General features: G+C 35.9%; 2 protein-coding genes across 2 annotated transcripts in view; one reads left to right on the top strand and one right to left on the bottom strand.

The window, feature by feature from the left end:
* Positions 1 to 2358: 2358 nt before the first annotated feature.
* On the top strand, positions 2359 to 9692 carry LOC136821262 (uncharacterized). The gene is made up of 5 exons (XM_067077492.1): positions 2359 to 3329; positions 5472 to 6391; positions 7033 to 7270; positions 7801 to 8027; positions 8748 to 9692. Exons 1-5 carry the CDS (start codon positions 2483 to 2485, stop codon positions 8952 to 8954), a joined length of 2439 nt encoding a protein of 812 aa, XP_066933593.1. The 5' UTR covers positions 2359 to 2482; the 3' UTR covers positions 8955 to 9692.
* Positions 9693 to 9795: 103 nt separating this feature from the next.
* The window catches only part of LOC136821251 (uncharacterized), a 42041-nt gene continuing 35907 nt past the window's right edge, over positions 9796 to 15929 (bottom strand). The window contains exons 63-73 of the mRNA XM_067077483.1: positions 15563 to 15760; positions 15386 to 15415; positions 14755 to 14880; positions 14171 to 14347; positions 13539 to 13693; positions 12956 to 13190; positions 12094 to 12324; positions 11707 to 11815; positions 11370 to 11554; positions 10821 to 11100; positions 9796 to 10538 (exon numbers count right to left, since the gene is read on the bottom strand). Of these exons, the coding sequence (XP_066933584.1) occupies positions 10112 to 10538; positions 10821 to 11100; positions 11370 to 11554; positions 11707 to 11815; positions 12094 to 12324; positions 12956 to 13190; positions 13539 to 13693; positions 14171 to 14347; positions 14755 to 14880; positions 15386 to 15415; positions 15563 to 15760 (2153 nt within the window). The 3' untranslated portion in view covers positions 9796 to 10111. The remainder of the gene's footprint in view (positions 10539 to 10820; positions 11101 to 11369; positions 11555 to 11706; positions 11816 to 12093; positions 12325 to 12955; positions 13191 to 13538; positions 13694 to 14170; positions 14348 to 14754; positions 14881 to 15385; positions 15416 to 15562; positions 15761 to 15929) is intronic.

Below are 15929 nucleotides of genomic sequence, written 5' to 3'. Positions count from 1 at the left end.
GGGGGGGGGGGTACTTAGGCAAAAATAGGTGCTGGGTATGTGCGGACGGTAAGGGTCGGGTTTTTCACCTTTCAAAGTCTCTCTAAGGGTTACAAAAATCAGGAAATTTCAAAGTAGTCTCTCTAAGGGTGGGAAAAATCACGATTTTTAGAAAAAAATTTTGATTTTGAGAGAAAAAATTACAAAAAAGTCTCACTAAGGGTAGGAAATTTTTGAAAATCAGGGAAAATTTTTCGAAAAAGTCTCTCTAAGGGTCACTTTTTCACTAAAATTTGGTCTCTCTAAGGGTCGGTTTTAGGAGGTCCCGTCCGCACATACCCCTCATTCACCAACCCAAGTACCCCCCCCCCCCCGGGGTTTTTTGTTTGACTTAATTTGAAATTTTGAGGCAGAAGTATGATTTTAGCTCCCAATGTGCACTCAACTCTCAAATTGATCATTTCTCTATTAATTAGAAGTGAAGTCTAAAAAAGTAAGAATACGTTAAGAATATTTCCATCTCAATTTTGGAAATTTCTTAAGAATACGTAACCCTCATCCAAAGTACAGTATTCTTATAAAAAAGCGTGTATATTGATTTATAGAGCAGGGGGGGGGGCAGGGGAGGGAAAAAAGCAAGAGTCCATTCGTGTCAAAGCGAATTTGGACAAATATTGAAGGTCTTTCTGAAAAATAATGTTCTTCGGGGAAAAAAAGCTTCCTGAATTGTAAAATGAGCAATAGAAAAACTTCGTCACTTTGATTAAAAAAACGGGAGTATATAGAATTTTCGAACACCAGATTAGGGAGCGTAAACTGTCGTGGATGGCCTTCATTTCTCCAGAATTTTCACTTTCCCATTCCCTCCCACCAACCATCCATTGCAGGTCTTACAACCAGGATTTGATTTGGCCTTGCCTTTTATGGTGCATTTTAAAGGACCCTTACATCCCCTTGTACAACCCCCTTGACAGGAGAAAATTTTCAGCGAAGAAATTCAGCTAATAAAATCGGTAAAATTAAACATGACCTCCGAGAGCATTCTGAAATCAACTATCAACTATAAGATGAAATCAAACCCCTAATCCATTTCCCAAATATGTTTTGGATAATGTTTGGAGAGCTCGGTTAATCTGTTAAATATATTTACCCATCAAAATTATTTTTTGATTATCTTTTTATTATGAGAAAAAGATAAGATCAAAAAGAATTTTTGAAATATCTCAATATATATTGGAGTGTGTCGTTGTGGAACTCGGTATTCTTGTTATTAAAGGGAATATTTTAGGATGATTTTTAAATCGACATAACCCCCGGTACAAGGGACAAAACTCTCTTAAATTACCAATAAACAGGGGGTTAGATGTAGTTATTGAGACATCTATGAACAGGGCTTCTTTGCCGTGGAAAAAAATGCAGCAATGCGTTTCTTTACAACTGGTTTTTGAGTGGATTTGGGATTAACATCATGAATTGTTGAAATAAGTAGAATCAATGTGATTGGATTGGCGGATAGTTGACCTCTTATTTAGTAAAATTTCACTTGACTCAACATCCATATAATATTATTTCAACATCTATATTAGACATTACGGATGTTAGAAGGACGTCTTATTGACGTATGACAGGCGTATGGCATGGAACCATGGTGACATTTTTGTGGTTCGGTTCATTTCCCCAAACAGGATGGTTCACATCCACGTGAGGGCTAAAATGTTTTTGTGAAAAATGTCTAAACGGTAAAATGTAATGTCCTTGAGGGGGAAAAGATGCGTTATAAACTTTAAACTCTCAAAAATTCTAAATTCAAATATTAACGAACTGTTCTGATTAATACAGTCTTTATGGTCCTCTGTTTTAGAGCATCTGTTTACGGTGTATAGGGTGTGGGTTGAATCCTCGTCGGGTTTTATAAGTCTTGATGCCTCTACTGCTTAGCGTTTAGCATTTAGGAGAGTAAGTTAGTGGGATAAGTTAGTTATAATTAGATCTTGAATTTGATCCAGTAACAGGCCCAGCGGAAGCGGGGAGACTGGGGAGACTTCAGCCTCTACACTTTTGAGCAAATGAGATTTTTTTCTCAAATTCCTGGCGAATTTTATCTCATTATTAAAGGTCTTCAGCCTCCCCACTTTTACGGTTGTTCCGCTGGGCCTGAGTACCTGAAATTTAAGGCAGTTTTGAAACCTGGAGACTGGACAGCGAGTCGGCCTGTGATTACTCAAAACTTTAGCCCTTGAAATTGATTCAGTTGACTAACCAGACCTTACCTTTAGTAATTATGGTTTTTCATAACTTATAATTTTTAACAAAATGAAATCCTTTTTTTGCATTATATACAAGGTGCGAAATCAAATCATCTTTTTATATTTTAGGTCAATTTTTGTAAAAAAAGGACAAAAAAAACACGCAAAGTTTGGTGTGAAAACAAATAGGACAAAGTAAAAGAATTGAAATTTAATCCGACCCCGAATTATTATGACTTTAACAAAACACACAAAAAATGCAGCAACACTCAAATGTTCCATTATTAAAACAAGACTCTACGATAGAGAAGGACACCAATCATTTGGTGCAAAAAACAAAAACAGACAATTCTGGTCATGAAGTAAAAATAATCATGCTTTTAAAATCTCGTCGTCAGTATTTATTTGTCGTCGCCAGCGTCGCCGTTCTTACATTAATCGGCGTCATTATCTTAGCTGTTGGGGTATACAAGTATACAGCTAGTACCCCCGATTGCCCCACGAACTACGATCGTATTAATTTGGGGAAGATTTTACACCAAACTAAAGACGATTATTATCGGTTATATCCGCACGAAGTTTACGAGAATCCCGATTTAGAGGAGCAAAAATATGTTAATAATTTTGTGCCGTATGATCCAAGTTGGAAGACAATAAAGTTGCGGACTGATCATGCTTTGAAGTTACGGAAAGACTTGCGCGATTACGATATCAAAACTTCCAATTTACGACCGCGCGAAAAGAAAGCGTACGCACAACTTGAGCATTATTTAGATTCCATTTTTGGGAACCCTTACAATGAGAATTACTACGCAGGAGATTGGATGATGGGCCCAGATTATTTTTGTTGGCAAAGCATGTGTTATGTGGCACAAAGCCTGAGATATCATTTTAACCCTGAAGATGGCTTCATACCAACTAAAATCGCAGATGTCGAGAAAATCATAGAAACGATAAAAAAGATGAAAGATTCTTACGGAGTTTACCGTGAAAATATCGTTCGTGGTGTACAGGCTGGAATGGTGAGATCGGTGGAGGATTGCCAGGCTGGTTTGGATTCTTTCACTAATAAATATCCGAACATCGTTGACCAAGGAGCTAAAGGTAATATAATATATTAAAAAATATTTTCAGGTTGAGTTCCAAGTGAATCAATAGTTTTATGGGAAAAACTTTTTTGTTCTGGATGGCCGATACATTCATCAAAATCAACAGGAAAAAAAACATCCGTGCAAGTTCCTTGCAAGTTACCCTCGAGTAACACATCACTGTTAAAGGGTAATGACCCTCTACTTTTTTTTCCAAGAAAAGGTTTTTCGAAAGTTTAAATCCTTTTAATTCTTTAATTAAAGTCATGTTTTCAAAGAGAGGTTACTAGCACTTTCAGCCTCACTTTCAAAGATAAGTTCAGTTCTTCTAACTGAGGGTAATGGTACGATATGTGATTAAATGTAAAAGCTTGTTTCGAATTAGGAAGCTTTCAAGTTTTCTTATGAGAACATTAATTTTTTTCAAGCATTCCTTATAACAAAACAACTTAGAGGAACGCTTGGAGCTTAAAACAACTGAGGTATGTTAGATTGTAGTTGTCAATCTTTCTAGAATTTTCAGAAACTATAAAAAATATCAGCAGCGAAAAGCTTTAAGGAATTTCCTGCGGTTGGTTTGAGTGGCAGATTATTGGCTGATCCGTAATGTAAACAAAATTTCTCGTATTTCAAGGTCTAAAAGTACCCATTTTCGAGATACATGTCTGGGGTAGGTCATAAGAGCGAAGATTTTCGTTTTTAATAAATCTATTTCTGGCTTGCCGAAACGAAACTAAGGTTCTGATTTGTGATCGGTTTCCTTTAGGGTGATTTTTTGCCTGAAAAATGGTTTTGAACTCAAAGCCAGGACTTTATTAGAAAAATATTTAGATATGTTAGAAAATATTTTTGTTTCTAGCTTTTCAGCATATTTTCTAGATATTCAAAATTAGTTTTCAACCCCGGCAATTAGGTTCGCCGTTAAATTTTAAATGAATTTTTCGAACCCTTCTCATTTTTTTGGCAGCTGAGAGTATTAACCATAAGAGATACCAATGCTTTCCTCCATTTAAGCGAGTCAGAATGAAAAATTAGGTTGTCATAGAGGAAAGCCATATTGCGTAATGTTTTTAATCATTCGCTTTCTAGTTTTTTTTTTCTCAACATTTTGATGTAGTGCAGTAAATAAACACAGAGCTGTCATCCTCTTGAATAATCATTTGCTGATCAGGTTTCAGTAACAGCAGGAGACTTTTCAATGAATCTCTTCGTATTGATTTATAGCATGTATGTAAAAAAATTAATCGACTTTCAAGTAAAGGGCTAGTCCAATATGAGCAGCCGACAACCATATTCTCCTACACCAGGAAGACTGGGGTTAATGATCCTTAACATAACGACATATTCTTAAAATTCATGTTTCAAGTGAGACATCAATGAACAACCACTAGGATCTCCAAGAAAACACGTGACTTCAGTTATCCAATCATAAAGGTGCCAGCATTTAGATTGATAAGGGCTAGAAGCACGGCTTTGTTGATAAACACAATAAGTAAACACTGAAATAATAGGACTCACGTCAATCATAGTTCATATTATAACTTTTTGAAAACAAACCTATCAATCCTAGGAACCAATAATTTCGTAAATTTTGGCTTGGGGACTAAAATTAGGACCGACTAAAAATTTGGGCCGACTAAAAATTTAGAAATGGCCAAAACTTAATTATTAGTTGGCCCTTAGTGACTAAAATTAGGGCCGTCTAAAATTAAGGCCGACTAATAATTAAGGCCGATTAAAATTAAGGGCGACTAATAATTAAGGCCGACTAATAATTAAGGCCGACTAATAATTAAGGCCGACTAATAATTAAGGCCGACTAATAATTAAGGTCGACTAAAATTAAGGCCGTCTAAAATTAAGGCCGACTAAAATTAAGGCCGACTAAAATTAAGGCCGTCTAAAATTAAGGCCGTCTAAAATTAGGGCCGACTAAGTTTTGGCCAATAAGGTAGTTTATTCTCATAAAATAACGAAGAGCTACGCCAGCGGTCGAAGACCTCCAAATTTTTTACTTTCGGTTTTCGCTAACGGCCAAATACCTACGAATATAATGTGATATGATACGACCTACAAAACCAGAATTAACTTCTTGTAGTTAGAAAAATATGCTGGTCGATTTTGAAATAATAACCGTTCTCTTTTGTCTTAATTGTAGGAGTGTTGAAGGAATCATTTTCTACATACCTATTACACCCTGCTTATTACACCATGCTCAACCAAACAGACAAAGATCAATTCAAACAGAAAAACAATGGTAAAAACATCACCGAAAAAATGTCGGATGTTTTGCTCGATTATTTGGGAAAACCTTTACACGAGTTCATCGAGTTTTTGAAAACCAATCACAGCCGACATTGCGTCCCATCGAGTGTCTCAAGTGGTCTCGCTAACCTTCCTTTGAAACGTGTGTGGCTTGACCAAAAAGAAACTGACATCGAGACAACACAGAAACTTCCGACCGGTGAGACATTGAGCGGTCCAAAATCTTACGAGATGATATTACCGTATTTTACGACAACTAGACAGTATAATGCTCGTAGTATTTACGAGTTAGGTGAGAAACAGAGGGAGAAATTATACAGACGTGCTCAACAAATTGCTCGCAAATTAATGAATAAAGATATCAACCACACAATGGAAGCTGTAGACGAGTTTAAAGAGGATTTAAATCACCCCCGTCATTTTTTCAACACAACAACCATACCAGACAATGAAAATGGAGCAATCGGGGGGTCCAGGTGCAAAAATATGGAAATGGCTCGTAAAAATTGTCCTGTACGTTATGAAGCTATGCAACTATGGTTCGCATACGCACAACAACTTATGGCGAAGTTAGATCCCCTAACTGTTGATATGTTCTATATGGGCGGACCCCGCCTGACCACGCCCATTTGTCCTGTGAAGATGATTGCTAAATTCAATCCGTCATCGGGATCTCAGTCTTACAGTGGGGGTGGTATGAATTGCAAACGAGCTTCACATTACAAACTACCATTCTTTCTGAAATTACCGGGACCGAAATATAATGCGTTTTCGGTGGCAGGACATGAGACACGACCTGGGCACCATACACAGGTGAGATCAAACCTTTTTTTAACATTGAGCACCTTAAGGGAACTAATTTTGGCGAGAACTAATTTTGACGAGCGGCAAAAATCCTGAAAATTTTTAATTTTGGCGATTGATGATTTTTTTTTATATTTGCGGGAACTAATTTTGGCGAATGACAGCATAAATCTGTTCTATTTTGGCTTATTTGAAGCTTTTTTCTGTGAACTCAAGATGTTATTTCGGCAAAATACCAAAAAATTTAATTTTGGCAAAAACTTATTTTGGTGAGTGAACAAAATGTTTAATTTTGGCGGGAACTAATTTTGGCGAATTTTGTCTAAATTCGCCGAGTTCGCCTAAATTAGCTCCCTCAAAGTAGTCGTTCCATAATTGTAGCTAAAGAATGTGATAAGCGGATACTGAAAACTGAACTTCCAATTGAACTTGAGAAACTTCAAATTTAATGGGAGGTCTGATCCAGTCAATTATTTAAAGATCAGTGTTGGAGACAGATAACATAGACAAATAAGTTCTCTGGCTGATTCACGAACCTTGACTTTGGTGGGGCTGTATCTTCTTTCAGAAAATTCGACGAGTGTCTCCAAATCTAGAACTGATATGAATTACTTCTTTCACCGTGTAAAATTTTGACATTCGCATTTTAGGTGCAAGGTTTTAACGAACATTTCTCATCCAGTGGAAATAATGACGTCATCGATTGGTTGAACACAATCACCTACTACACAGCATTCACCGAAGGTTGGGCTTTGTACGCTGAAAATCCTTTGCTAGCTACCGAGACAACTTTGTATAAAGACGAGCCATTACAAGAATATGGTATGCTAAAATGGCAAATATGGCGCGCCTTGAGATTGGTGATTGACACGGGACTACATTCTAGAGGTAAATTAATGAAATTTGTCGAGTTTGGTTAGGGTGGGGCACTCTGAGGATGGCCAAAAAATTAAGCAACTTGGCCTTAGCAACTCAGCCCTGAAACTGAGCAGCAACTGGGAAAGCAATTAAAAATACCTAGAAAAGAGGCATTTTCGGCATTATTTAGGGAGCACCAATGGTATTTGAATACCAAATCTATCTTGGACAAAAAAAGTCAAAGTTTGAAGTTGCTAGGCATTTTTGGCTCAAAATCCATAAGCAACTTTTGGGCAACTCAAGGCACCTTTGGAACAAAGCATTTTTGCTTCATCAGGCAAAATGTTTGTGACGGGCTTTATTCATCAAAATTCACCGGCAACCTTTATCTTGCAAGGTAGATATAGATGAACCTCCAAACAAGTATATCTGAAAAGTGGAGACTATGGGAATTTTTCAACGAAAGTAAATTAAGTAAAGGAAAGTATCGAGATCCTACACACCACTCTGGTCTGTGCATTTTAGCTCATTGTATTGGTTTGTGTTTTTACAACACTTAGGGATGGATATGCATCGTGCATTGGAATTATTCGAGATGTTTGCATGGGACACTACAGATAAGTCCTACAAAGACACTATCCGGTATATGAGTGATCCGGGACAAGCTACCGCATACATGATTGGTCAACTAGCCATTTGGACCATCCGAAATGAAACAGAAAATGTTTTGAGAGAAAATGGCATCATATTTGATGAAAAAGAATTCCATTACCAAATCTTATCACAGGTTGGAATTAACATTTTACTTATTCTTTCTGTGTGATTTGCTCCAGTTGACGTTCTCTAATTCGATGTTTTATTATTCGATACGCTCCATAATTCGATAGTACTGAAAGTCACCTTAAACAAATAACTGTCATAAACGCAATCTACTATTCGAGACACTGCCTCATTCGAAGAAAATCCAATTTCCCTTGAAATTCGAATTAGAGAGCGTCAACTGTATCTTACTTCAAACTTTATACCGGTGTGAATAAGATAACCCGGAGAACGGCTAAGGTGTCGATCTTCAAATTTTACATTTGCATAATCTGGCACTAGTTTTTTCAAGAGGGCTGGGTACGGGAGATCAGTTGAAATTGTGTAAGTTTGATAGTATTATTGTGCAGTACCAGTTATGGATGATTAAGGGTTTGTGCATTGAAGGGAGAATCACAGAAATACATAATTCTTGTCCGAAAAAAAGGAGACTTTCGACTTAAATAATTCGATTTAGTTTGAAGACTTCATTACTCATCTTTAGTAGTGGATTATGACGTTCTAATGTTAACTTTAGTTTATGATGCCATGTTTTGGTTGCGTTTTGTTTGTTTGTTATCATTCACATTGATCCTTTGCATTCCCATTTCAATGTTTATTTTCGATTTCTCCCTTTTCTTGGAAGCATTTTCTGGCAAAGGCACTATAAAAACTTATGACATAAATTTTGTTTACTTTGTTACCTCAGGGCTCATCACCGATTGATTACTTACGAAGTTACATGAAAGAGTATCAGAAATGTAAGATCGATACAAAAGCAAGCCCTGATTGTGCTGAAGTACTGGAACCGAAACAAGCCAGCCAATCAGAAGGCAAGTTCAGGACAATAGGAACAAAAGAACGTTGGGAGAAATTCAGGAATATACAGACGCAGCGGAGAGAACATCACGAATAATTTCTATGAAAGAATATGTGAACAAAATATTTTCATGATGGGCCAAGACCAACAAGGTTCATGAATTTCTACCTATTCAATACACTTTGAGAATTTATGTTAATACTCTCAGGTGACTTTAGTTACCTGCCGATTTGTAATATAATTCTTCACTTTTTGACCATCCAGACCTTAAATGTACCCCTCCCCTGAATTAATGTTTGAAAAAATTTCAGCTATAAGAATAAAAGCTTTGTTGTCAAAACAACCTGCTTTCATTTACTCTATTCTGATCAAGTGTCAGGAGTACAATTTCCAACCGTAATGAGAAATAACCCCTCTTTCATTTGGCTGTTGAAAGTACATGGAAACTATAGTAATAAAGTATAAATACTACGAATTTGCAATCCGTTGCGAGATTTTACCAACAGGAATAGAACACAAGACCTCAAATGAACAAAAATTTATGGAGCGATTCAACCATTATGAATCAGTCTCATTCTCTTAGCAACTTGCGTCTCCTTTTAATAATTTAGTTGATTTTAATGTTAATTATATATATTATTATAGATTTGTAAATAGATGAAAAATTGTGAACTTTTGGGAATATTATGAATCGTTAACGAAGAAGAAAGTTTTTAAAGCTATAAAACAGATAATTTCAAACACAATTTAATTTTTCAGATAATTTCAAACACAATTTAATTTTGCCTCGAGCCAACAAACCTCTAATTATGCTAAGATGTTTTATGCCCCAATTTTCAAAAATTTAATACATTGGATGATGAAATCTGAATTAAGTTATTCAACGTTTATGTTATATTCTAAGTTTTAAATTATTTTACAAAAAAGGAAATGGTCATCAATTTTGTGGTAAAAACCATTAATTTTATCAAATTTTACGATTCAAATTTTAAAATATGATTAAAAAAAAATATTTTTAAAAATAAAAATTATGAAATTTTACATAATGCTTAAAATTCGATTTGGATTTAATTTTTTTTTAAATTGGATTTAATTTAATTAGATTCTTAATTTTACATAGTGCCCCTTACTGGAAGGCTAATCGTTCTTTGTGTTAAGGAATATAAAAATAATCTACTTTGCTGCTTCAGTTAATTTCATTGTAAACAATTCAAACTAAACATATGACAGGGTCTTACCCTTTTTCACCTTTTTCAATATCCGTAAATTCGGCTGAACCAACGTCTCCGACTTTTGCCTTTCTCAAGGGCGGTGCGTTTTATGCTTGGCGCTAAACAGATATCAGGCTCAATACGGATGTGTCCTTCACTAGGCTCACATTCAGCACAAGATCCGCCACAATGAGCCGAAACTTCTGTCCAATCAGGTGAGTTTTGGAATTGTGTGATTCGTTCCGCCATATCTTTGGGCGTACCAGTTGCCACCCATTGGCGTTGTGTCATATGAACACCCGTTCCTTTAAAGTTTATTTTGAAACGACCTTTACGGCAATCTTCCGTAGATTTGGAATAACAATCACCAGCGGTTCCGTACTTTACGTGATTACCGGACGTATAAGCGTGAGCATAGTCATCACGGACGAGTAACATGTTGGACAACGTAAGCCGAACACGTCGGAACCTGAGAGAATGAAAAATTAAAATAATTTTCTTGATTTCAAACCATAAGGAATCACTTAGTCCCTTAATGTTCTATTACACCTTACAACTAGAAATCACTGCGAAATTTTCTAAACAAAGTCATTGTTGGGTTAAATCTGGATAGATAAGATACCGAATATTTATGTTTATTGATTAGGAGAAATAAGTGGAAAGGTTTGCTTCTCTAACTACAAATTTTTAAGCTGTAATGTGTTAGTGAATATCAAACTTTCTAACTCGTTTGGCACACAACTTCACTTACCAAGTTTGTCCGTAGAAGTTTTCGGTTTCACTCGGTTCGGCCGTTTCTTGTCCTGAACACGTGTTAAAATTGACCAATCGTGGGCGGTGGTAGTAAGCATAATTATTATCTGGACCGGCAAAATCGAGTGGAAGATATTCAGTATAGCCTGTGTTCGGATCGGTGGATCCTTTCATGTTAAAACAGTAGACGGTGGTCGGTTGACAGTTTGGTTGTAAGAGAATGTTGTAGTTATCGTCCGGTGCGTCTCGCACGTGTTGAGCAATGTGTGAGCAATTTCCTAAGAAAGAGAGAATAGAATTACTTTTATATTTTCTTAGGGATTTTTCACTGCTTGGAAAGTCCATTATTGGACTAATTTCAAGTCAGAAGTTTCAGAATTGATTTGAAGATACAGTAATTACATGGTATTCTAAATCTAAAACACCATAAACAGACCATAATATTAACGGTAGCGCCATTCAGTAACCAATAGTGTTCTTAGGTATTCAAGACAAAAATGTTAGCGAGTTATTTGATGGAAAATATAAGAAAACCCCATCTACTTACGTGGCATTTCATAAACCAAGTCTTTCTTCAGAATGACGTCATCGTCCAAGATACCGACACCGTTAGAGCAACGAGCTTCTACCCCGACTTGTGCGTTGAATTTTTGATCAGAAGAATCTTGATACAGTGCGATGAAGAAGGGTACACCGGCTGTCATGTTGATGGCGTGTACTTGTGTTGAAGTTCTGTAAGAAAAAGAAAGGGGTGTGTCGTCCCTACCGACCGACCGACCGACCGACCGACCGACCAACCATGTCAGTTTCAGGAAGGTAAATCTCATAAAGTTAAGTTATTTAAATTATAATGAACTGGATATAAAATAAAACTCCATAATTACCCTGACGTGGTGGATTGCTTCAGTTGTATTGTGGAAGGTAGAGAAGGTGTGTCTGTATTCATGAACAACATCCCTTTGTTGTCCGATGAAAATTTCAACACATATTCCGCTGAAATTGAATGAAAAAAAATTCTCAATAAATCCATCATGTTTAACGCTAAAGATTTAAAGAATCATTGGAAACAACTTTTTTTCACGATAACGGGGATAATTTGCGATGGGTAATGCAGTAATAACAGATTTCTAACATCGCCATGATTTCGAAACTATCGACATTAGGTGATGAAAAATAACGATTTTTTTGTTTTTGTTAGTCTTTGAGCTGTTGAATTATGCGCAAAATTTCTAAATTTTTCACATTTTAAAAAAGTAATTGCTTCAACGAACCTGTGATAGGTGGATAAAAATACCCAGAAAGCCTTGCTTGGAACTTGCGAGTTCCAATCTTATCTAAAGCGGCACCAAGGAGGTTAGAGGGCGGCGCTTTAAAAGTGGCTTGGTAGAGGGTGGTTAAGGGCGTTTTCCCTTCTAGTGATTTCACGATTTCATCTGGTGTACTGTATGTCGTGTCTTCGAATAATTCGTATTTGATACCACCATGCGCTCGCACTCTTGGTTCTGAAAGGCGAAAACATAATTAGACTAAAGAAGAGTTCCTACATTATCAAATCTCTTTTGTCATTAAATTTCCCCGAAAATCCTGAAAAATCCAGTGTAGTCAATGAAATTCAGTGAAAAGTTTTAGGAGGTCTTTAAAAAGAGAGGAAATGGATGGGCGAGTTATCTGGAATCTTACAAAAACCTAAAGATACCTTAAAATTACCTACAAATACAAGGGGTTGACTTTGTAAAATCTTTTTATCGGGAGATATTTTCTTCTTGAATACTTTAATCGTAGAAATTTTAGCGAGACTAATTTAAGTCAGGAAAATCTTGATTTTTTCTGGATTTATTTTAGCGAATCACGATATCAAACAATTTCGCGTGGATAAATTTAAGCGAATACTCGTATTACATTATTGATTGAATTCGTTTTCTAGCATTTCTTTGCATTGAAACCCTTCCTATTAATGAAAATGTATCGAGGCAATATAACCAGAAATTTCGCGCGGATAAATTTTAGCGATCTATCGGTTTGGCGTGTTTTAGCGAGCGAAAATAGGGTAGATTCGCTAAAACGCTAAAATTAGTTTCGCTAAAACTTCTACGATTAAAGTAGCAAATGTGAAATGCAAATGAACTAACATACCGTATCGATCACAATGTGATTTGATGCTGTTGATATCCATAGCATCCACCGCACATGGGAAGATATAAATCTCATCCAGTGATCCTCCAACCACTTGTTTGCTTGCTTCATCACCCACGTGACCGAATGCTGAGTGTCCAGACCAATCGGAGGGCAGGAGAGGCAGGTCAGCTGTCACGTGGTCATTTGTATATTGGTTATCTGCTAATGCTTTTGCGTTGATGTAGATGTTACCCTGGTAAAGAAACAAAATGGTAACTTTTTTTAAAAAGATAGTCTAAATACCAGTAGTAATTCAAAGAGCCATAACTTTTACAGAAACTTTTTTGCTTACTTTTTTATTGCATTTCTGGAAGCTACGTAAAATTGTGCGTCGATTTGTATACAATTTAAAAAAAGTCGAACTTTCCATAAAATTCCAAGAAAGTTAAAATTTCAATTTCTGAAAAAGACTACGTAACGAACGTGTTAACAGTTAACGATAAAAATAAGAAAACTAAATAATTTTTCTACTCTCTAGGAGTTTTGAATGCTTTTTTAAGTTAAGGGATTAAGGTCGTGGTAACCTTAGCAATATACTCACCTTGTTATGCTTGAGGTTATATGTGACAGCTACATGAACCCATTCTTCAAAATTGAACATGTTGTTGATCGAGTTCATTACAAAGACAGGTTTCGCTCCATAGTTGATAGCGAAATGGACAGCCCCATTAGATGTGATCTCCAACGCATATTGTTCTATTAATGGTGAGAAAAAGAAGTTTTTGTTAAAAGTACAGTAAAATCTACAAATAGAACAGACACAAAGAAATATACGTTAAGAATATTACTGTCTACATATATGGTATTATTATCCGACGCGCGTAAATAGCGACATTTGATTGGCTTCTTTGCTGTCCAATATTTTCGAATATATAGCTTCAATGGAGGCTACATATTTAAAAAATTGACGTCACACAACGAGTTCAATGACAATTGAGCATCTTCTTTTTGACGTTACGTCACAAAATAGAAATAAGACTTTTGAATAAAAAACTACCAAGAAACCAGATTTACGAGCTTATAAATTGGAATTATGTTTGAAAACGAGAAATATTTTAGCGATGAACGGATAATAAACCATTTATTTGGACGCAGTCTCATCCAATATAAAAAGTATTGGATTCGACTTTGTCCGATAACTGCTTAATATAAACTTGAGTCTTTAAAGCCTACCTTCTTTCTTTACACTGAGAACGGAGAAAATTGATTGTGCATGGTTAGCTCTATGTAAGTTAATCCATGATGATATAGTAAGTCCGTCCAAGGGTTTATTTTTAAAGTTTGAACCATCTAATTGGATGGCACCTCCGGTTGCTAACACTATCTTGTTCTTGCAGACAGCATTGTTACCTAGGAGGGAAAATATACAAAACATAATTCAATAGAGTTTCTAAAAGTTGTCTTCCTTTGACACGCTGATAAAAATGTTGGCAATTTCTTTAGAATTAATGTATACGTCAAATTCCATACAGTAACTCATCTACTGCTTAAGTTTAGGATGTCCGCCACTGTAATATCTGCTGAAATTACGTCAATTTTTACAACAGCTAGCTGGCATTGGGTATAGAATAAAATGAAAATGTTTATGGTAATTTAGAGCGAGCAATTAAGGTTAGTTGGTATAGACTCTAGATGGCAAGGTTACGAAGAGTGGTTTCAAGGTTACGTCATTTTTCATCATTAAGAATATGAGGAGAGATGCAGGCAGGTAAACTAAAAATTTTCCCTGCGATAATATATGTCGAAAATGAACAAACTTGAGAGCGTTGTTTGACCAATCATCTTGCCATTGTTTCCACTTCTTGATTCGTCGAAAAGTGTTTTGTCGCAAACCAAATCAAATTTGATGGACATGGTTGGTTCACACATGTAACCGTTGTGTTCTGAGATAAGGACAGATACACGTATTTTATAAGAACATAAGGCCTTGATGGCCAAAATGTTAAGAACAAGTTAAGAACATTTTAAGGATGCAAGCACTCTCAGGCACCCAATTTCTTAGGACATCGCACGAAAATACTCGAAATGGTGAAAAAATGGTCTAAAAACAGTTAAAGAACATTTTGAGGTTTAAAACTGAAAAAGTTAAGAACGTCTGAAGGATTCAAAGTTTTTCGATGTTTTCATAAAAAACGTGCAAGTTCGTTGAAAGCATTCCAAAGACTCGAGGTTTCCTAAATTATTAAACACATAAAAGCGCTTTTTAAAGAAAAATTTGCTAATCAAACTCAGAAGAAGGTTGCAAAAGCCAAAATATTGGCTGTAAGATTGCGTTATTCATATTTGGACAACTGATTCACTTTATGATGAAAAAGTAGCCGGATAACCAAAGAAGAAAAGTCGGTAAAAAGGTCTTCTGGATATTGTCGATGGGAATTAACTACTTACGAACTGTTCCACCAGAGCTTGAAATCGAGCCTAAAATGAAAAAGAAATGTAGAATTTCACGATTTGCTACTTTGTTAAATTGAAGATGTAATGACTTTAAACAACTGTGTTGAGGAAAATTAAACAGAATTTGTAATGTAAGCCATACCTTCACAGAATTTGTAATGTAAGCCATACCTTCACAGATTCCTTTAGCAAGTGTGTCCACGTAAGATGATATCTGATCATAATCTTCCAGCACAAAGACAGCTTCACGCGAGTTGGCGATTTTTCGTAATTCATCGAATGAAGTTTCTTTTCCCAAGCCAACAGATATAATATGTGTTCCACTGTCTTTCAAAGCTGTCGCTGCTGGTTCTAATTTGTCTTTGGAAGCTGAAAAGACGATAAAATCTAGTTCGTTAACACTTGTACTTAGTTATATCTAAAGTATAAAAGTTTATCAACAAACCTATGTTAACAGAGGACAGAATCTTCAAATAATTTATCTTGTAATACTTCCTTCATAGGCCCGGTTGAGCGATTTGGAGTGGGGAGACCAATA

The sequence above is a fragment of the Clytia hemisphaerica genome, unplaced genomic scaffold (genome assembly GCF_902728285.1).
Source record: "Clytia hemisphaerica strain Z4C2 unplaced genomic scaffold, Clytia hemisphaerica genome assembly, whole genome shotgun sequence".
NCBI lineage: Eukaryota > Metazoa > Cnidaria > Hydrozoa > Leptothecata > Clytiidae > Clytia > Clytia hemisphaerica.
Note: the sequence above shows the minus strand (reverse complement) of the source record. Positions and strands in the feature narration are given on the sequence as shown.